This window comes from Tachypleus tridentatus, chromosome 2, assembly GCF_004210375.1.
Source record: "Tachypleus tridentatus isolate NWPU-2018 chromosome 2, ASM421037v1, whole genome shotgun sequence".
Lineage (NCBI taxonomy): Eukaryota > Metazoa > Arthropoda > Merostomata > Xiphosura > Limulidae > Tachypleus > Tachypleus tridentatus.
Window position 1 is genome coordinate 115,528,197 of NC_134826.1, and position 24,127 is coordinate 115,552,323.

The 24,127-nt window shown below is 32.7% G+C and overlaps 1 protein-coding gene and 1 long non-coding RNA gene across 4 annotated transcripts in view; one reads left to right on the plus strand and one right to left on the minus strand.

The window, feature by feature from the left end:
- The window catches only part of LOC143244894 (uncharacterized), a 92,317-nt gene that overhangs the window by 65,428 nt on the left and 2,762 nt on the right, over nt 1–24,127 (minus strand). The window contains exon 1 of one of the 2 annotated variants that reach the window (XR_013025376.1): nt 11,132–11,215. The exons of the other annotated variant lie outside the window; for it this stretch is intronic. This is a non-coding gene — a long non-coding RNA (uncharacterized LOC143244894). Of the gene's footprint in view, nt 1–11,131; nt 11,216–24,127 lie in introns of those variants that run through there. 2 annotated transcript variants of the gene reach the window in all.
- The window catches only part of LOC143244892 (tyrosine-protein phosphatase 69D-like), a 295,265-nt gene continuing 282,358 nt past the window's right edge, over nt 11,221–24,127 (plus strand). For both annotated transcript variants that reach the window (XM_076490367.1, XM_076490368.1), the window contains exon 1: nt 11,221–11,564. In XM_076490367.1, the coding sequence (XP_076346482.1) occupies nt 11,513–11,564 (52 nt within the window). In that variant the 5' untranslated portion in view covers nt 11,221–11,512. The remainder of the gene's footprint in view (nt 11,565–24,127) is intronic.

Consider the following 24,127-nt stretch of genomic DNA (forward strand, 5'->3'; position numbering starts at 1 on the left):
ACATTAATATGGCATCAGAGAATATAATTTCCTCTTTAATCTACACTTATTCCAATATAATTAGAGAGAGCGTCTTAGAATGGTGAAGTCTCTCGACTGAAAACCTGCAGGTCGCTATTTCGAATCTCCGCCAAGTAACATACTTGGCTTTCCAGCTATGGGAGCATTATAACGCGATGGTCACTCCAACAATACTTTAGTGAAAGAGTAGCCTAAAATTGGCGTTGAATAGTGATAACTAGCTGCCTTCTCTCTTGTCTATTATTGTTAAATTAGGGTCGACTAACGCAGATATTGTTCGTGTAGCTTTGTGCGAAGTTCAAAACAAACCAAATTAAATCATCATGACCTTTATTATAAATATTGTTATAATATTCAGTTAACTTTAACAAAAGTAATGTAAAATTTGTTTATTTATTTTATTCTAAAAGTATGTTAAGGAATAGCATAGAGAAGAATACTTTTTCTAATGTGAAGTAACTGTTGTGTAGTTGTTATAGGATAATCAGATAGGGTTTGCTTCTTCTTATCATAAACAGAATCCAGTTCACGAAGTAAAAAGAAAATATATCGATACCTAAATTATGATTTAATAAACAATGACTTTTGGGAAAAGATATATGTAGCTTTCAACGTAGATAATCTAGCTTTAGGGGAAATATATAGTGGCTTTCAGATTGGGATTGGATCCGTATACATCTGCAGTTGACTGAGAATCAGTTTCGTAGTTGTGGATTAGATAAGGAAATACATGTGTGTTTGGTAAAGACCCAATGTTCTGACTACAAGATAAAACATAATTATTATAATTAAAGTAAGGTAAAAACGTAATTACCTAAGTTATATCTTAGAAAGTTAGCTGGGCCACTAAATACATATTCTGTAGTAGTGTGTTCATTTAAATATTATTGCATTCCTTGAAAGAACTGTTACGAAAAAAGTTTAAGTGGGGCCCCTCTCCGTAAAGGACAGACTTGATTGGAGTTACCCGCCTCAACTGGATTGTAGAATTATGCTTAAATGTAAAGTATATTTAAATGATGTAGATGGATGTTCAGTTTTGTTTGAAATTAATAAACAGAAAAGGGATCATTTATATAAACATAATATTTAATTATTCAACTAAATATGTTTTCTTTTAATCATTCGTCAATCTTGTTAACTTATTGTAAACACATCCACGAATCGAGTCTCACAACAATACCATAGTTAGTGAAATTTTGTATAAAATTTGCCTTTTGCTAAGAAGCATGAATTTGTCTGTAGCAGACACAGACTCTTGCGAGCATGTATTAAAATTCAAATGAGGAAGTTTTTAGCCTTTTTTTTCGCATAAGTCCTAGATTCAACATCACACATCATTATTATAATGCACTTGGGAAGAAAAAAAAATTTTTTTGAGGCGGAGAATGCCCAACTACATTAGTGCCTTGACATGACATGTATAAAATGATGTAAAAAGAGTTATGGACACAGCAAACTGGCAATTTAGATGTTCAACAACATCTTGGAAAATAATTCTCCCATTTACTTCCAATTTTCCAAGTTGATTGGTCCAAGATGTAATACTAAATAAAAAGAAAAACAAACTTTAATCTTATTATACGTAATGATGACTTCAGGAATTGTTTAATTGTTTGTTCCGGATATTCTTTATACTATGCACAGCTTTTAAGAAAAAATATACATGTGTACCCATATCGATGGTGGCATGGTTAGTCACTGAACTCACTTCGCCTTCCTTTCGAGTTTTATTCAATCACTGATCGGAAATCGCAGTGAAAGCATGTGGCTCTCGCTGCTCTCTTGTTTGCTTTTCATGGGTTGTGGATTCGTAAGTAATACTGCAAGATTATAAATCTTGCTGAGTAAGATTGAGTCTAGAGATACGATGTGGAACTAAGTAGATATTTGTATTTTTCATTCTTGAAGCTGTGATGAATGCATTTAGACAGTGTGGAAGAAACTGAGTAGTCAATAGTCACTATGATAGATGGAAGTCTCTTAGTGCACTTGAAGAGGAACAAAAACGAACTACAAGTTTTCGAGCAACTTTTAAACATTTAAGTAAGGAGATAGAACTGTCAGTTTGAAGTTTGACATGATTCTAACAATATATATCTTTAGTTTTTGTTGTCTTGATTGTCCTTCCTTTAGTACAAGTTTACCAAAATCAGTAATGAATGCGATACGTCTGAGTATCATATGCGTGTGAAAATGGTATTTTAAGCTCTTTGTAATGCTTAGTTTATGTTAATTATATATACAATCTCGATAACTGTTTTGCTGTTTTGATTTTTTTGTTTACAGTTAAACACATAGTTACGCAATGGGCCATCGGTTTTCAGCATTGTAAGTACGACGACATACTGCTATAGCAGAGGGAGGGTGGCCTACGGCCTGTTTTATGAGACATTTCTAGACTGTAAACATCCCCCCATCCTAACTTTTAGTTTTAAAAACTGAGGACTAGATTGTAAGCCTTCTCGTATTTACTGGTATAACAAAATATTTCTGGTAAAATTGTTTGTCTTAGAATAAATTATATTTACAAAATTTAACCTGTTTTTTGTAAGCAAATAATAATTGTCCTTTTGCATTACGAAATATAAAATAATTAAAACTTAATGTGCCTATCAGCATTTTATCGAATTAATTTTAATGCGTGCTTTAAAATACTTCGTATGTCTTCGTAACACTTTTATTTACACAATACTTGCTTTCTTATTGTTAACCATATGGCTTACCAATCGTTGTAAAATAAATATATATATAAATTGATGGCAACATCATTATTGTTGATCTAGTTCAAACCATTTTATATTTTTAAAACATTATTTTAAAATTATTTTATTCAAGTAATGTGCAAGTATTATTTCATATGGTATCCATGATTACATTTGCGTAGAACTGACCTAAATTAGTACAACCTGATACCTTTAAGACTGAAATGTTTCAAATGGTAAAACTATATCAACTCATTTGGGCCTGCCATGGTCAGGTGGTTAACGTGCTCAACTCGTAGTCTGAGGGTCATGGATTCGAATCCCGTCGCACCAAACATGCTCGCCCTTTCAGCTGTGGGGGCGTTATAAAGTGATGGTAAATCCCACTATTCTTTGGTAAAAGAGTAGCCCAAGGGTCGGCGGTGGGTGATGATGACTAACTGCCTTCCCTCTAGTCTTACACTGCTATATTAGAGACGGCTACTGCAGACAGCCCTCGTGTGGCTTTGAGCAAAATTCAAAAACAAATAATTAACTCATTTGAGGGATTTAATAGTCTTTCGTAGATTTTCTGCGGTGTTTAGAAAAAACTTTAATGATGTCAAAGCTATGCAAATAATATACAATAAGTTATATAATTTTTGCCTAAAACCTTACAATAACTTTTCTTCATAGTCAATAAAGATATTTTATATTTTTTTTCACAAGCCAGAGATTCTAAAGATATTAATGGATTAAAAAAGTATTGTCTCAAGAACAACCGTCAAAAAGATAAAATATAATAAAATTTTGATTCCTGAAATTACTTGACAAATTAGATAAAATAACTTAAAAGAAATTTTTATGCTGGAATCAAAACCAAACATTTTTTTTTTTGTGATCCATAATTTCGTTTTAAAGAAACATAAATTACAATTATAGACAACAAGTACGATTTTGTGCAGAAATATAAAAGTTATTAATTGAAATAGTTAACAACGTAGCTGTTTATTAACAAACTTTTCATCTGTTTCATGAAGTTCAATGAAATCTATATGACAAATTGGCAGTTATGATGTGTGTGTGTTTCCTTATAGTAAAGCCACAGTGGGCTATCTACTGAGTACGCCGAGGAGAATCCAGCCTCTTATTTTAGTTTTATAAATCCGTAGATTTACCACTGTACCAACGTTGGATATCAGTTGTTATAATCAATACATATTTATTTTAACAACGCTTATTCTTTTTATCAATAGAGTTTAAAAATACACATTGCAGAAGAGAATTACAGTCCTCCTGATGTCTAAGAATGTTCTTTTTAAACTCAGTATTTTCTATATTTTTACTATTGTTATAATCTTTACTGAAAGCATCCTCTTCGCAGCATTTCAAAAGGCTCAGATTTATTATAAATCTTAGAAAAGATAAAAAATTCTGTAGGGTGGCCAGAAATTATCTTAAACTTTTCTCTTTAATGTTTTAGATATTGTTCGTTGTAACAAAAATTTGGAATTGATTATTACTGGGGAAAAGTCGAAACGGGTACTGTTGTACAGAAGGTTAATTTTATTATATATAAACGATATACTTACTGATTGTGAGTTGTGTCACTGAATATGCTAACGGTGGTGTCAAGGACAAGATATTTAAATTCCATACATTCGGTTCAAGGAGAATTCTCAATTATTTAATAACTGCTATGGCTATAGAGGTATATATCACAGTCCTTTCTGTAAGAAGAGGCCAAACATTTCAAAGAATGGGCATTTTAATATTTATAGAAGCGGGCAGATGCGCAATGGTAAGCGTTTAGAACAGCAACTGATTGTGAAATTGTCCTAGGCTAACTCAAAGCAACAAACAAGTACACAAAGTAAAAGCATCGGCTACAAAAGAGAGTTCTCCAACCATAAAAATCATTTGGATTGTGATCGTTATGTCTTCTAGTACTGTTAATAACATAATAAACAACAATTTGAAATTAACAAAGACTTATAAGATCAATGGCTGTTTGAATAATAAAGAAAGCCGAGGCAACAGAAATTATTATAATTATATTTGGCCACAAACCTTTCAGATTTTCCAGTAAAATTTTATGCCTATTATTCTTAAGTATGATTTTGGAACCTGATGTCTATGTGCTGTAGAAGGCCTGTAAAGAGTTTGTCAAGATGTATCATCTAAGAGCATCCTCATTGTTCTTCGCAAGAACCTTCTAGAATAGAAGATGTGGTGTTAGTCGATAGTGCGTCATGATGTCCATCAAAATGAACAACGAGTGGAATGCAAGCAGGTTTAAGAGTAGCAAAAGAAAGAGAGCATAGTTCATCTAAGGCATTATCAACATTGTAGCAGATTTTCATTATACATTTATTATAAGTTTTATTTAATATTATTTTATTTTGTTCTATTTTCAATTTTATTAGTTACTTTACTTAATATTTATTGTAATTGTTTCATTTTAATGCATGTAACGTATATTGCTGGATATCCAATGCGCAAGCCTGTTCTATAAATTTATAGAAGATTCTTGAGAGTAAGAATAAGTAATATATGTTTTACGAGAACACCAGTGTATCTTAGAATACTGTTGAGTTAAGTGAACTTTCGAGAATTTTGCCTAAAATGTATAAATCGACGCGCTGAAAAACAGTAATAGAATATTACTTGGTCGTTACAGCTAGTATACTACAAGCTGCGGAAGCTATAATTGTGATAAATGCTTATTAATCAGAAAACTACAGATATTTGACTAGAAACATTTATATATTTCGAACACCATAAACCGTTCAACTTCAAAGAATTAACTTCGGACGCAAGCACTTCTATGAGGACATTATATATTGTCGTCGGTAAAAAACTTAGTGTGCTTCCAGCCGTCAAAAGAAGTGTACCTGCGTATCAACATCAACATAGAACTAATTCGCCTATAGTGAACCATCAATAAAAGATTTAGTTCCCGACCAGATAGAAGATTCAGTATTGTTTGTCAATTTGTAAAACTGTTGTATATAAACCATTATTTGTAATAACCGTTATTATAAATTGTATTGTTGTTTGTATATCAAAATGCATTTCTATTAAGACAAATTTAATACATGTTGATATTTAATTAACTTCTAAATTGCAATTCACATGTCTCCTAGTGGTACAGTGGTATGTCTGCGGAATCGGTTTTTGATACCTGTGGTAGGCAGAGCTTAGATAGCCCATTCTGCAGCTCTGTGCTTAATTCCAATCAATCAACCAGCTCACATTTCTTGTTATTTAAAATCGTATTACGTAACGTACATAACACAATAAATCGGAGACTCGTCCAAGATAAATTATAATACGTAACAACATACACTACTTATTAAAATTCTAAGTGCAACTAATAAACCAAAAACAGAAAATGAAAAAGCACCAGTATGGATGAAAGCTTACATATCCTTCCAACTAATTATTGTGCATTCTGAGTAATCTTCAGTGTAATTTATTTTTCTTGTGAAACAATAATTGTTAGGACTCATGAAATACTTTCTCGAGATTAAATCAAAATTCTATAAAGTGTAGTGATGGCGCCTGTGTGGAATTTGCATAGAAAATTGGGTAAATTCAATATTATATACTAAAATTAATTTAGGGTATTAGCTGTATGTTCATTTTATAGCTTGCTGTTTTCTTTATCATAATTAATCCAAACTCTCAAAATTTTGATAATGGGTTTTCAGTAGGTTGAAGAGAAATCTTGTACATCATGTGCAACGTTCCTATGTCATCAGAAAATTGTACAATATACAGGATGGGTTTTAGCGAGATCCCCAATAATGATATCTGTATTATACTTAATAAAATATCTATAGAGGAATTAATCAATAGAGACGCAATAAGACCTAACTTTACATGACGTTAGTAATTAATGAGATATCTAGGATAATCATATCTTTAAAAGCTTAATGAGATATGTATAGGTAGGTAAACACATCTTTAGAAGAAAGTGCTTAATGAGATATGTATAGCTAAATAAATCCTTAGAAAAAGATGCTTAATAAGACATCTATAGCTAAACAAACTTTTAGAAGAAGCTTAATGAGAGATATATGGCTGCAAAGGTATTTAAAAGAAGTTTATTGAGACATCTGTTGATAAGCACGTCTTTATAAGAAGCTTAATAAAACATCCATTACTGACCAAGTCTTTAGAAGAAGCTTAATGAAATATTTGTATTCAGCTAGAAAAAGCTTCGTAACTTCAGAAATTCGATGCGACATCTACAAATAAACATATCTTTAGAAGAAGCGTGATATCTGTAGCCAAAACACGGCTTCAGAATAAAGGTAATTAAACATTTGTAGCTAAATATGTCTTTAGATGTAGTATCATAAGACATCTATATCTGAACGTCGCTTTAGAATAAAAGTAATTAAACATATGTAGCTAAACACGTCTTTAGATGTAGCATAACAACACATCTATAGCTGAACGTAACCTTAGAAGAAGCATGGTAAGTCATATATAGCTGAACATGGCTTTAGCAGAAGCATCATAAGACATCTGTAAGTAAAGGTGGGTTTAGTAGAAGCTTAATGAGACGTCTATAATTGAACATAGCTTTAGACACTTATAGCTGAATACGCTTTTAGAAGTTAACAGGATAAACAAACAGGTAAACAGACAGAGTGATAGAGAGTTCGCTTATTTCTTCTGTAGCTGCACGAATGGCTTTGATATTATATTATTGCCATGGAAATGTAAAAACAGTTTCTAGATCAAGTTATAGTAGTGTGAAAAAGTGTTAGGACAATTGTTTTGGAATTTTGCACAAAGCTACTCGAGGGCTATTTGTGCTAGCCGTCCCTAATTTAGCAGTGTAAGACTAGAGGGAAGGCAGCTAGTCACCACCACCCACCGCCAACTCTAGGGCTTCTCTTTTACCAACGAATAGTGGGATTGACCGTTACATTATAACGCCCCCACGGCTGAAAGGGCGAGCATGTTTGGCGCGACGGGGATGCGAACCCGCCACCCTCGGATTACGAGTCGCACGCCTTAACGCGCTTGGCCATGCCAGGCCATGTTAGGACAAAATAATATTTTGTCATGCTTTCCATTTTATAGGATTAATTCTTCTATGCTATTAGTGAATGCAAGTTTCAACACTATGCTAATGTTTCACTTATCCCAGTTGAAACTGAATGAACCATGGGAATGTAAAACAGTTTCTAGATCAAGTTACAGTATTGTGAAAAAGTGTTAGGACAAAATAATATTTTGTCATTCTTTCCATTTTATAGGATTAATTTTTCTATGCTATTAGAGAATGTAAATTTCAACACTATGCTAATGTTTCACTTATCCCAGTTGAAACTGAATGAACCATGGGAATGTAAAACAGTTTCTAGATCAAGTTACAGTATCGTGAAAAAGTGTTAGGACAAAATAATATTTTGTCATTCTTTCCATTTTATAGGATTAATTTTTCCATGCTATTAGAGAATGTAAATTTCAACACTATGCTAATGTTTCACTTATTCCAGTTGAAACTGAATGAACCATGGGAATGTAAAACAGTTTCTAGGTCAAGTTACACTATTGTGAAAAAGTGTTAGGACAAAAGAATATTTTGTCATTCTATGGGAGGGACTTTTATGGGACTAATTCTTCTATGCTATTAGAGAATGTAAATTTCAACACTATACTAATGCTTCACTGATCCCAGTTAAAATTGAATGAACCAGGGTGAGAATACTTATCATTCTTTAGAATTCCCATATACTTGTATCAAGTTTATGTCATAAATATTCTGCTTGAATGAACATACTGATCAAATTTAGGGTCTGAAATAACTGTCATGATATTCCATGCAGTGTCTTAGCTATATAGAAAGAAGTTAGCAAGGAGCTAACACACTATACCAGTATATGCTAGAAGAAATCGGTTTAACTGCATTCCACAAATAAAGCTTGGTAAAAACAGCGTTTAATACTATATGAAATTAGTCTGCCATGCCACGATCCAAGAAATATGCCCCCCAGTGGTATAGCAGTGCGTCTGCAGACTTACAACGCAATTTTCCAGGTTTCGATACTCGTGGTGGGTAGAGCACAAATAGTACATTGTGTAGCTTTGTGCTTAATTACAAAACAGTAACAATCACAAACATAGAGTTTTAACCGTAGACGACAGAATAGGCAGAAAATCTTTACGTAATGTTGGTTGGACTCTTTGACAAATTGCTGCAGAGATGAAATGTTCCCCAAACACTGTGAAGTGCACCCTATATCGAAACAGATAAATCTGAAAATAGGAAAGGAAAAGGCAGAGCTCCTAAACTCAAAAATACTGGTGTTATATATCTTCCTTTATGGAAGCTTCGTGTCAGAAGGAATAACTGTCACTGATAAACGACCATGTACCAAACGGCAGAAAAATGTCTAGATCTACAGCATAAAGAAGACTCAAAGATAATGAAATGTTTGGCAATGTAAAAGTTACAAAACCTTTACTTTTATCTCCAAATGTTGTCAAGATACTCAAATTTGCCAAAAAGTACAATAACTAGGCTGTTAATGATAGAAAAGAATGTTATGGACAGATGAATCTAAGTTTGAAATATTGTATTTAAAGCGTAGGTTGTACGGTCGACGGAAGAAAGGTGAAAGATACTTACCTTAATGTACAGCACCTGTCATGAAGCATGGAAGAAGCAGTGTGATGGTTTGGATGTTTTTTGTTGTTTTTTACCTGCTGAGATGACAGGACGTGTTTGCAGAATATATAGAATAATTAACAAGCGCATGTACCATAAGATACTGATCCGTCATAACTATCAAGTGGTTTGCGTATTATTAATAAATGATTCTACTACTAAAACGATAACGACCCAAAACACTCATCCAACCTATGCATTAATTATGTTGCAAAGAAAGAAGCTGCTAGTCATTCAAATGATGGAATGGCTCCCAATGTAGCTCCTATCTCGATCCACTTGAGCAGATCTGGGATTTGATAGATCAAAAACTTCAGTGATGTCGAAAATACCCACTTGTAGAGAAAAATATATATGAAAAAACGGCTCGTTTGGGTTGAGAAAATATTTTTGAAAGTATATTAAGAACATATGGAGTAAAATCCCAAAGGACACTTTGATTAAATATGTTGCAACAATGTTTGAAAGACTCCCTGCAGTTATTAAAGCAAGAGGTAAGTTGACACAAAATATTAACTGTTTACTGAACACAAGCACTTCCACTGAATTTCTGTTGAACTAAATATGAAGATTAATGAAATGTTGATGTTTCGTCTGTGATTTATCTTCCATTGTTCTTTAAAAGTAGCCTAAAATATAATTTTTGAGTTTGTCCTAACACTTTTGCACGCTACTGTAAATTTGTATAATAATCGTCAAACAACGCATTTTCACTTTTTTAGTGCTCATGCTTAGAATAGCTACTAATAAGAGCTAAATCATACCCATAAACATCGCTCCTAATTTTTTAACTAAAGTAATTTTTATTAGAAATCAATTGAAATAATTCGTAATTTTTTTATGAAGTTTGTTATTCAACAATATTATATTGGCTTTCTCCATACTTTCCACACAACAAGTATTTTCTTCAATGATAAACTAACGTTATTTCAAATTCTAGATATAAAGAATATTAAATAGCTCAACAATACCTCTATCAAAAGATCAATGTTTAATGCAGTTATCAAACAAAACAACAATAACCTTATCAATGGTTACAAATTTAAATAACTATCAAACAATATCAGAGTGGTTCTCATATGGTCTGCATTTTTTAAAATATTATAAAAGTGCTACAATGACTCAGTTTCTACATTTAATACAATTATAAATATTTCTCCATTAATTTTATTCAAACTTTCATTCATTTGATGTTTCTACTGGTAAACATTTATTTATTCTAAAACCAGTAAAGGTGGTGTTGATTTGCTCAGGAAAATCATACTATTCGACTTATTGTGTTTGTGCTAACTAGAATATTGTATATAAGTGAACGTAGTTTACTCTTTTAGGTTTAAACGTTATTCTCACTTTATTTAGACAACTTCTAAAAGACAGAATAACTTTTTATTTCCAAAGTTTCACATTAAATAACACTATAAAAAATTCTCTACTACAGTTAAAATGGGATGAATTAATAAATAATGAAAGGATACACCAGCGTTCATCTTGTGCGGGTTTAACCAAACTTTGCAAAATGCTGTTTATGCACCATAAAAGACTAGGTTTTATTTTATTTTTCTGCCTTTAATACCACTGAGGCTCTTATATATTTATTTTTTGTGTATAAATTATTGATATATGTTGAAGGTTTTATATAGAAGATGGAGCCACACTAGCTAGCAGATCAATTTTCTGAAGCCTTGACTAATGTTATGTTTTTACCCTAGGTGGCGAAGTGATACAAGAGGATAACCTACCTAACCAATGCTATGTGCTGACAATAATCCGTCTCTCTCCGTGCCTGTTCTGTTCTCCATGAGATTACGATACGTCACACCTAAGATCAGTGCCATGAGAACAAAAACAGTTCTTTAAAAATTGTGAAATTTTACTTTGAAATATTAAAGCAAACTATAAAGATATTTTTGCTAAAAAAAAACGATAAAAATCGCTCCCTTCATAGGAAATATCTAGTCTCAAGTAGACAGAATAGGCTGCATGATTTGAATCAGTTGGCCCGGCAGGGTAAACCCGACCGGAAATCTGGCACTTGGTTCGAGTTGAGACAGACAAGCAGGGTGAATGTGGTCAAGTGTGAGCTTCAATTTAGTTTAAGCTAAGATAGAAATTGAACATGGGACTGTCACTGTTTTTTCTAAATTTTGTCTTTTTTATACCAACAACCGGTAAGTCTATATTTCATTTTCTTCGCATAGTTCTTTATAGCTTAGCCATCCCTAACTCGTGTTGATTTATTATCAGTACCTTGAAAGACTCAAAAATAATGGACATTCTTTTAGTTATTTTTTTGAATACTACTATTACAAAATACACTTAAGATTTTTATTTTGCTTTGTAATATATGGATGTTATATTTAATTGATGTTTACTGATATAATGGTTTTATTTCTATATTTTTATTGCCGTGTAATAATATTGTTTATCTGTTGTGATAGAAAAGAAACTACCAATTCGTGCGATATTTTGTCTTTCTGTATTATTTTTCATTACTTGAAACAGATCATAGAACTAACTTTGGACTTTAATATCAGAATATTGATTTTTACCTCACTTTTAATTTTAAGTGTAAACAAATATAAAATATTTATATGTACATAATATTTGGTACAGTTCCACCTGTTATTTACGACAAGCTGTGAACCCTATCACATCAAGCAAGGATATCCAGTAAATAACCTTTAGTCTGTGTGAATTCCAGCCACTTTAGCAGTAAGAGATTGCTAAGCCTAAAATAGACTTGCACCGAATGAATGTCTGTATTTTCACTTAAGCATAACTATTAATGGTTTCTCCACGAAACTGGTTTTCTGTCACCCTCAAACAAGTTTCCACAAGATTATGTGATAAATGTTATCCTGCTTCTGTGCATGAGTCAGACTTGGGGTTTAATTAAGTAAGTATAGCCTCATAGTACACTTTGAAGTACTAAAATATACTTATGACAATCTCCGTGTTTTGTTTCTTTTACGAATTTCAAATAGTAAGTTACAGTCTGTAAGTAATTTTTTTGATTTAAAACCTTATTTAACGAAAATAATTGCTGAGTAGATAACTAAGAAAACTGTGATTCTTCAACTCCACGTAATTTATATTTCGCCTAGTGGTATAAAGGAAACAAAACTTGCATCTTAAAAGTGTCTACTTTTTCGATACATTAAAACGTTCAGACGTGTAAGTAAAAATAAATCCAAATTTTTAATCTTCAGATATTTTGCAGTTAGCAAACGTCTACTAGGTTTTTGTAAACCAGTTATTGCTGTTGAAACGACATAATATATTGATGTAGATAATACTCTAGAAGAAAAAAAATTTAGTAAGGGTAGCGTGCTATAAGAAGGATAGCTTCAGAATACCTTCAAACCAGCCTGTCCTGTACACTAGATGTGCTCATGCCGTTGGCAGTATAGTCACGACTGGAAATGATGAGCCAGTTTTGACTCCTGGTAACTCGCTTGCCAAAAGTAGCCCAGGTGCAAGGGCTTTGAACTTTTCTTCCAGATGTTGCTACCGCAGACAAGCAACTCTGTCATTCTTTCTGTGCCTCGGCCAGGAGAACTTAATAATAACATGTGCGCACCCTGAATGAAATGTGAGAGGTCGCTCCGACGTATGGCCACACACACACACACAAAATATAGAATCACTGTAAAACATTTTTTTGTTCCTACAGGATATTCACTTTGTTCTTTAAGAAATATTTAGAAATTATTAATCATTTAATTTTTTTACTAACTTCAATGTTTGCTCGTCATTAATAATCAATGTGTTTTTTAATTAATTACGATTTGTGAACGAACTCAGAGTGCTAATGTTTGTCATCAAACTAAAAATAAAGAAGGTATGAGTCTATCTGTTTGTCTGATTTCTAAAATTGCATTTTGCTATACTCCGTAGTGTATATATGAAAATTTGGTCATATGTTATTTTGAAAAGAAAAATGAATGGTAAATTTACTCGCTTAAAGAGATTTTGAAAGGTTCATTTGCTGGGTGTATTTGGGAAATATGAAATGAAGTTTGCGATTATTACAAAAGTACAAGAATAAAGATATGATTAGTTAGGTACTGTTAGAGAACTAGTTGACAAACAGTAGTTTAGTGCCTTAGGGGAACCTTGAGTACAAACAGGAAAAGTAGGTTATTAGGTGGTGCCTAAAGTTCCAAGATATAACTTTCACCTTGGCCTATAATTAAATAACTGAAATGATTGAGTGCATTCATTGATTTATTGTGCTTCAGATTTTTGCAAGATGTTCTCAAGAATAATTTTAAATATACTATTTTATTTTGATGAAATTTTATAATACCATTAAACAATGTTAGACTAGAAATATTTCCAAAGGTTCCTAAACATCTTAATCTGCGTTTTTTTCTCCGATATATATATTTTTTAAATATTTAGGAACTCCATAATTCGTGACACTAACACAAGAATATCATGATACCAAATGGTGTTTTTCAATAACTGTTACAAATTCTTCAGTTGAAGTATGAAGTGTAAATTATCATCATGATAGGCTGCTAGTGATATTATGTTTAATGAAAATGGCTACCGTATATGCATAGTTAAGAGGGGTGATTTGTGAGTCGTCATAAATAAATAAATACCCATGCTACTGGTTATAATTTGTTTAAAATGCATCGGAGATCCCTGATGATAGTTTATTAAACTAAATATATAGCAGGAATTCTGCAGTAAGATTTTTTGCTTAAAGTCCGCCGGCATTGTCAGCGAGTTTGTCATAATTCTTATAATCCAACACCTGTTGCAGTATTTAGAGCAGAAGGTAAGTTATCGTCATGAGTTACATCCTGTAGTATGTATAGATCAAATTACCTAATTCCAAATGCACAACTGAATATATACTTTACAGATGATTTGCGTCGTGCATTCTATATATGGTTTACAAATCGAAATAATTTTTTTACACACAACTCGGTACACTTTTGTCTGAAAAATATACACTCACTTACTACTTTACAATAACATAAGTACTACCCAGCTCAGAGAAGCTGTTTGTTATGATTTATGTGTCATAATATTTTAGCCTGAAATATATATAAAAAAACACTAGGAAGATTAAAACAAAGAGCAAAAAAGTGTTAGGCTTAACTAGTTTGTCCAAGCTCATGATTGATTGATAAAGAAATAAGTACATGTGTGTGCGGGTGCTCATATATACACACCTGTGTATTTGTTTTAGTTCCATTTCACACTTCTAACAAAGTTTCAGTTTTCACATAAATACAATATTTACTTTTCTCTTTCTTTCTTTATTGGGTTTTCTCAATATTTCGGTTTTATTAGAGGTTTTCTTTTAACAAAGAGACTAAAGTTTATGATAAAGCTAGATAAAGACTATACAGTGTTGATTCCTAAAAGTTCTTCCAAGGATAGGACAGCGATAAGTCCATTGACTAAACACCAAAATCCGAAGTCCGATATCCCACGATGACCACAGCAGATAACCCAATGTGGCTTTGCCCAAAAATGAAAGAAATAATAATTACTTTCGAAAAGTGGATAGTGCATGACTTATTAGTGTCACAAAAAGACAATACTGTCTAATAGAAACAACTTGTATAACATAGTATCACCAAGAAGACAACAGTAACGACATCTAAGATAAAATGATTATCTTACATCTACTTTTGCAGCTTGGAACCTCTTTAAATAAATCCAGAATAGAGAAGCTAGTTTATAGTACTAAAGTATTTACATTGTCAAACAATGTCGAAATTAACCATTTAAAGAGGAACTGTTTTCTCGCTGCTGTAAGACCTTCACACAGTTCAATGGAAGAGGATAACTGCTACTCTCACGAAGTTGTTATATTCATATGTTGTAGAATGCTATGAGTTGCCTCATCTAATTAATATGTAGGAGGTTCACACACTAATAAATAATATTAGGCCTCAAGAGGAAAAATTAAAATCTCTAACATATTTTTTCCTACACACTATAGTTGAGGTCAATATTTGTATCGTGCATGTGTATGTAGTGCCTGGTTTAAGCAAACTGTGATATAAATGTATTGCATGCTTAAAGTTCGGTATATATCCTTTAGAGAAGCATTTGTAATTTTAAATGACTGTACTTAGTAGTTTGGCGTGAAAAATGTAGCTACTTCAATAATAAGCAAAGAAAATGCTATACTTTAGAGTGTATGCATGATTTTACAAGATAATGACTGTAATTACACGGCAAGGATATATCACGAGTGAAAGTACAAGGATATGTCACAAAGTACACAACCTGATAACATCATGTGTATGTTTGGGGAGAATAAATTTCATAATAATTGACACTAATCAACATGATTTTCCATACCATCAGGCTCACAGAAAGATACAGCAGCAGCAATGGTGGAGCGATCCACGTGTGTGTGTTTTTTATAGTTTAATGGAATCAAATTCGTGTGAAGTGTACATGTATCTTAATACACACTATTGCACTACATAGAAGAAGCACTATCCCTTTCAGTGTTGTTCATTTGGGAAAAGCTATTATGCGAACAACAATATGTCGTGTGCAGTTTAAAATGTATAATTCTTATGAAAATAGGAGTGCCCTGGCAAAGTTTTTTTTTTCCAACACTTTTCCTCAGACATTTAAGCTGCGGCCTCCTCTTCTCTTCTCTGTAATGAACTTTGTTCCCCAACCCCCTATAAAAGTTCAACTTATATAAAGCCAATGATGACAACGCTAAACTTGACTTTTAATAAACATAACGTTTTCCTGATGCTTCCAACGCCCCTCCCAAAATTAAGGTCGCGCACCTAGGGAAACACCCAAAAGTTTTGAAAACTATTGTAATACCATTTGTGGGCGTAGCTACATAGGGGCTAGTACAGTGTTAGATTTAAATAACCAGTAGATGTAACGTTTTAAAATTATACATATATGTATCCAAACTTATAGATACTAAAGTATACATGATATTAAATACATACTGCATATGTGAAGTGCTCAGAATGTAGTCCCCATAACTAGTTTCGTAACTGTATGCTTAGCTAAATACACCATATAATTTTAGGTTCCACCTAAGATATAGTTAGTCTTATCTCGGAAACGGGACCGGTTAATCTCACACATGTCACAGACGGTACAAGTTGATTTTACACCAGTTGAAGATGGTACATGTCAATCTCACACCACTCGCATATGGTACACTTTAATCTTATTCCAATAGCAGATGATGCATGTTAACTTTACATTAGTTGCAGGTGGTACAAGTTGATCCCATGCAAGTAAAAAGTAGTAGAGGTTGATCTCACACCAATAGAAAGTAGTACTAGTTGACCTCGTATCGTTATATCTATCGGTGTATCTAAAAAATTCACTTGAATAAAAATGTAATCTTACTATGAAAGAAAATATTTTAATGTTTGTCATTTTCAATGACATGCCAATCTGAAAACTTTAAACATAAATGTACTACCATTTACAACTTATGTTCGTAAGTAAAATTACTTCACCTCCAATATAGGGATGTTTGTGTGTTTTCTTATAGCAATGACACATCCGGCTATCTGTTGAGTCCACCGAAGGGAATCGAACCCCTGATTTTAGCGTTGTAATTCCATAGACTTACCGCTATACCAGCAGGGGACGTATAGGGGGTATATACGTTTGTGTTTATAAATCAGTCACCACAGAACACGTTATTAAAATGTTACTGTACTTTTAGAAATACTTATGGAACTTCATGGAGTTGAAACAAAGTTTATCATATATTTCTTCAGAACATGGCATTAAGCATTTGTCTGTTGTTTTCCCATCAAACTTTCTGTAGATACTCATACATGGGATACCAAAGACTTGTAGTCGGTTTAAATAGTCCCACCCAAGAACCTTGGAACGTCAATTAGTTCCCTCAAAATTGCTGTTGATTGTGTTGTTTTATCTACAAGAATTAAAATTTTATTGAACGTTATGTTAGATTTTGATAGTTAAATGTTAATACTGTAGCTCATTGTGTAGCTTTGTGCTCAAGTAAATTGTTAATGGGAAAATCTATTCTTCCTATTTATAAATAGTAACTGAAAACACAATCATTAAATTAAATCTCCAGTACGTTCATTCTGTCATTGTTCATTAAATACAACTGTTATTGACTGTTAACAACAAGTTCCTTTTGTTGGTGATTAGTATAAGCTGTTAAACTTGCTATTTCTTATCGATTTTAATTCTTTGTGTAAGACTCTACGAAATGAGCAATAGTTACAATCGTTAAACAAGTAATTTTGCCTATTACCTGCCTGTAACCACACCGTTTCTATAGTAATCCGTGACAATATGCATATCTTGGCACTTTATAACTACTGCGTCATGTGTTCCAAATCACGTGTCACAAATCTGCAATAACATACCATTTCTTGTGGCAAGTTTTGAAGGGTTGTTGTTCTTCTAATGTAAATATTTGTAAAAAAAACTTGTGTTACGAGTTTGGTTGATAGACTTCACTATTTGAAAAATAAAAAAAACTGAAGGTAGCAAACATTGATTCCGTTAACAAAAGGATAACACTCAGCTAAATGAGATGATTTGAGAAACTGCAGAAATGTTGTTAGTCTGTATATGTAATATGATAAGATAGATGTCTATATTTCGGAACGATCCAAAATATGCACTAATTACTTTTGGCACTAATGATCGGTTAACTTGACAGACAGTCATGAAGCCTTATAAGTTCAGGTATTATCATTTAGAATTGTTATTGATGCTTAATAAGGTGGACTCTCAGATCGTTTCATATATTTTGTGTAAAATAGTTATTATAATTCAATTTCAGAATGAAAGAATACAGTAACTGGTCTGGGAACAAAATACGTAAATTTCTTAAGAGTATTTGATATCACCTTGTGAGAACCGGAACTTCAATAAATTGTTCGAACGGACTTAAGAATGTAGAAAAGTGTACTTTTCACAAATTATTCTTCTGTAAAACTTCATCACTTCTCGATTACTCCAAGGTGGCTCAGACAACTGCCCTTATAAAAATTTTGTTAAGCACAGACTCTTCTGAGACTGAGTGCTAGATATGTGAAGAAATCTGCTCAAAGTAACCTGAATTATTACTAATACTTCAAATGTTTGCTAAATTGTTTCCAAAACAAATCGAAATCTAATATTTAATCATTAATGATCAATCGCAGAAGCCAGCATCACATTTTTAATATTATACTCGGTCATTCCCTCTCTTTGTTTTTTCATATATATTCTGTTATTCATACATGTTTATTGATACAGAAATGGCAAGTAAAATTCTTCATATAAATTTATAGGAACCCTCTATTTTCTTGAAGGATTATAACGTTTAATTTGGGGTTCGTTTTACTAAAGAAATCACAATTGTATGTGATGGTGTATTTTAAATAGAAAGCCGCAATATGGACTGTATGCTTAGCTCACTAATAAATAATGCAAGGCGGACTGTTATTTCGACACTTGGAGGCACTCGACTCGTAATCTAAAGGTCGCTGGTTCGAATCCCCGTCACACCAAACATGCTCTCTCTTTCAGCCGTGGCGGCGTTATAATGTTACAGTCAATCCCACTATTCGTTGGTAAAAGAGTAGCCCAAGAGTTTGCGGTGGGTGGTGATGACCACCTGCCTTCCCTCTAGTCTTACACTGCTAAATTAGAGACGATTAGCGCAGATAGCTCTCGTGTAGCTTTGCTCGAATTCAAACCAAACCAAACCACTTGGAGGCACTCGGGTTCCTGACGTGGAATTATGATGCACAGAACAAGTTACATGGATAAACTAATTCGAACATTTTATTTGAAGATTATGTCAACATTAAATAACGATTGGCATTGGTAAAGTGCTGTGAAATCATGAACGTTTTCTACTTCCTAGTTATTTACGCTTCTGCACTTCAAACCTATGTTTTTTTGGTTAGCTTTGATGTCTAATCACGTTGGTGACCTCGGTGTGTTTCTTTCTCGCCAGATTTTTGTCAAGGCGCTATTTAGGTCTGCAAATACGTCATAAAAACAATCCCCACACGCGGAAGGACTCAACTTGCTGTAGATTTTTTTTTTTTTTTACTGTAATACAACTGATAACAAAATTGTTTTTGTCAACCATGTTGAAAAATGTACCTGTGTTACTTAACGGGAGAGCAAGAAAAGTCTCTCAGTGTATTATACATAAAATTAGATATTATTGTTATAGAGTTTGAATTTTATAATAAAAATATTTCCCATCTTTGTGTATTTTTACGTTCATTGATAAGTTTGTTTTATACAATTCAAGGATTTCAAGTTACTCTTATGAGAATCAAACATAGTACTCAACTGGTCGTAGCTCACGATAGCTCAAAAATTAATGTTTTGATGTGTTTCTCGTAACTTTTATGTGATTGACAAATACCCATTTGTGAAGATAGTAAATCACATTTTTCTTTGCAAAACGTAAAAGTTAATAAAAAAGGTTCTGTTTTAATTTGCTTTGTATGTCTGTCATTAAGCTTGAAGCTACACAATGGGTTATCTGTGCTGTTTTCCTCCGCAGATATATAAACCCGATTTTCAGCGGTATAAACCCTGATGCCTACTACGGAGATAGCGAGAGGCTTCCAGAGCTAACGTTATTTCCATCAAACAAACACGAAACACATTCACCACATCGTTCAAAAAAAAAAAAAAAAGGTGGGACTTTATTCTGATTTCTAATCTACATCAAGAAAAATATTTGGCTAACCTATTTTTATTAGAGCAACAAAAGGTAATTCATTATTTGTGTGACGTAACCGTGACTGTTTTACCTAGTAGTTCCGGATCCAAAAGAAAGAATTGTGCTGACATCACAGTGGATTGAACTAGTCCCTACACAGTGTGTGAAATCTAAAGTTGTATAACTGTAGATAAACGAAAGAGGGTATAACTGTGACGTGGTGAAAAAGAATTCTGAGAATCGTTTATTTCTTTTCAATTCGTCAGGTTGACACAGTTATACGCGGCGTAGCATCTGGCATAAATAGTGCAACTGCTTCGCATATAAGCCTGTATGCCACGCTAAGCCTAATAAGCATAGCACTTTAGCGACCTTTCTTGTGATTGTGTATTTTATTTTGTATATAGTATATCATTTCCATTTTCTCTTTGACACAATAAAGTATTACTTATTATTCAGTACCTTAGTACAAACACAGTTGCTTCTAAAATGCCATATACTGAAAGGTATGTAACGACACAGTATTATATCCAAGATTTTCTTTTTAACTGTTGAAAATAAAAATAAACAAAAAGTGCGAAAGCACGTGACTATATTTGTACGCTATCACTGGTCTGGATTATATGAATTTTTTTGCTTGATCCAACCCATCTGATTTTGGAGTTTTTGTTAAAATAACTTATATGGATCCAAGACTTGATCGTATACTAGCTGAAGCGTATCTAAAACTATCAGTTACCTTTTGGTATAGTTTATCCAAGTGAACGTTTCATGTGTTGTTTTTAATGTGTGCAGTTATACTTGGCAGCATAGTTGATACCTCACATCATTTTCAAAAGTAATTTCAACTTGTTTTATCAATGCTAAATCGTTCCCAAGTTTTTCAAGGACGTATCTACAAAAATCTAAGCATAACTTATTAATTTATTTTTTTTACATATATAGTCATATAAATTGAACACTGGAGAAGACATTGTTTCAACATCACTTAAAGTATCCATATTTTTATACCTGATTTGAAGCTAATTTCAATTATACTAAACTCTAAAATATACTAAAAATTAGTCCTTTTGATGGCTAAAGAACTTAAGCTTTGAAGCTCAAATTAAGTAGTTATTACAATCGGGAGAGCTGCGAAGAACGTGGTCTATGGTCTATATTTTCCATGTTGTTTAGACAGGTAGACATAAGAACGATTCTGTAGGTAGTATTTTTAGTTTAAGATAAAAGGATTAGTGTATGGCTGTTTTCTAGCTCAAACCAGTGTTCTTTCTTAGCCGTGCAGTAATCAATCAAGTGCCGCGTACGTCTTCAGTAATGTGAGGAATCTCAACCTATCGAAAGCCTTAATCACCCTCGCCTTCTATATGGCCAAATAACCAACTGGTAGCATTCTAAAGCGATCTAATCTTCCATTAGAGTCGAAGGTTAAAAATATCCCCTCACCAAAACTGGTAGCCCACATCCATACATTGCCTTGATACTGGTGAAATTGACAACATTCATTCCGGATATATACTGAAAAAATAGAGGGAACATTGGTTTACACTAGAACAAAACTATTTCATGTAGTTAGAAAGTATTAATAGAATCTCAACCACTATCGTGTCCGCCCTATTTTGGCTAGTCAAATGAATTCTGGTATTGGCGAAACGCTTTGTTGGCACTGGATATAGCAAGTGTAATATGGTTGTCATGTTTTTATGCATTCTTCTTTAAGTTCACTTGTTTTTAGAAAAAAATACACACATCATAAATAATATGTTCAGGTCCATATTTTAAAATTTTGTAATTAATGCTTCATGGAAAGTTAGCAATCTTGTCTTTATAGCCGTTTTTTTAACGTATTACTCTCGGTGAATCGATAAACATGTCTAAAAGGGGTATAGGTTTAGTTTATCGATGTGCCGTGAGAATTGTTGCTGAATCTCCCCCTCTTCCAAAATGAGTTATATCTTAAAATTTTAGTTTAAACCCTTCACTTGCCACATTCATTTAACTTTATGATTAAAAAATAATAATTATTTGAAAACTTCTTGTTAAAGGTTTTGCTTTTTTACGTCTGCCCAATATGTAATTAGAATATTGTGGACTGAATATGAAGTTTGTAATCTTTATAAGAGAAAATACTATTATTAAGTTTCACAAACTTCTCTACTTTATGAAACTATGAAAAATAGAGTTGTTGTAAGTGATTCACAAAATCGGCTAAGAAATTTTTTTCTTGATTTAAAATACTCCATCTACTAATTTCTTCTTGAACCGTATTCTAATAAGAACAATTACACTTTCCAAAGTGTAGCCTTGATAAATTACTGATCGTACGTAATTTCTAAACTTGGACAGAAACTGCTTCGTATTTGTTGGTTTATCAACTGACTCCTCAGCGAAGTACTTTTGTTGAGCAAATTTCTATATCTTAACGGGAAATGTTTTATAGAAATATGGATAGTTAAAATAGTAAGGGTTTACGGGTCTATACCATAATACAAAGTTATGTAAATCAGTGGTTTAAGTTCTCATTGCATAAACGAAACTTGCTTAGGAGAAAACATTGTACTCGAGTTAAAAAATATATTTCCAGAAGTAGTTGTATTCCTGAAAATCCCCATCATCTGGGAATCCTTCATGTTCTTTGCGACGTGGTATAAAACATTCTCGGAATCTTAACCCTTCGTATTATATTTATTCCGAACAAGTTTGCTTGGTTTTTGTGTATTCATAAGTCATCCGTTTATCAACACTGCACTGGTATCTAAAATTTCATGACATTCACATCCGTAAAGTAAAAGCTAAAGTGTTATTTAGATCCACAGACTGGAATTAAAAACATTATAGCAAGCTTGCAATTGTAACAAACATTGAACACGATACTATTGTACTGACATAACGTTGTTTAAATTGACAACAAAATAAAATGTGCTCAGAATTAAATTAGGCAATTATGTCCTCTTCACGGTCTGACTTTGATCCGTTCTTCGTGTATGGAATCTTAAAATTAGAGAATTATATTCTCTGAATCATCGTACATCGGTGGGTGACGGTGGATTTTGTTTGTGAAATGCATGTAAACCTTTTATGAGCTTGAAAATCTGACAATTCACAACAACATGTTTTCTAAACTCTTGTCTGAACAGTGCCTCACCCCCTCCGCGTAACAAAATACAAATCTCCTTGCAAAATTGGAAGTCTTCATTAGTATATGCTATCTATTTATATAAATACCAAACTTGTTCTCCGCGCTTATATTTAATCGGAAACACAGAAGATTAAAGTCCAGTTAAATTTGCTTTTCTACAGGCTCTCGTGCTCTGTTTATCTTGGCCTAATTTATGAAGTATGTAAAGCCTGCCACTGTACGTTTTAATACACTACTTAATCATTGAATATCAAGAAAAATTGTAAGTTCTGTTTTTCTACCAACTGTTGTCCAAGATAAACTACAAAGACTGAAACAAGCATTTGTAACTGAGATAGTGCTAGTCTGTCGACTGTAATTGGATTTAAAACCACTTCAGAATTACTACAGGGAAAATAAATATTCATGATTTTTCCTTACATTTTTCTTTCCAATAACACCTTTTTACGAATTATCTTTGTTTTCACCACTATTTCATATTTTATTCAGAAAGCTTACGTTGTCGTTTATTTTCATCAAGCAAAACCGAATGTCGGTAAACTTTCTTACGAGAGGATACTTGATCTAGTCTAATCGTTTTTGTTTTTCTTTTAAGTTAAATACAAAACGTGATTGAAATATTATTCAAATTACTATAAATTTTGAAATTTCTTGATTGAAAAGAGTAAAGGTTATTTTAAGGTAATAAGTAACAGTAATCACTAAAACCTGTTTCCTCAACTCCCTACAAAAACATAATAAAATAAAATGGGAATTCAAGAAAGATCTCCCGTCTAACAGGGTTTGCGTAAGTTACAGAAAGTCATCTATCTGTTATTATAATAACGACAACAAAAACCGGACAGTAGGCCTACTTTTCGTTAAAAATGTTATAATACATTACCGTTTTGATTTAGAGCAATGAC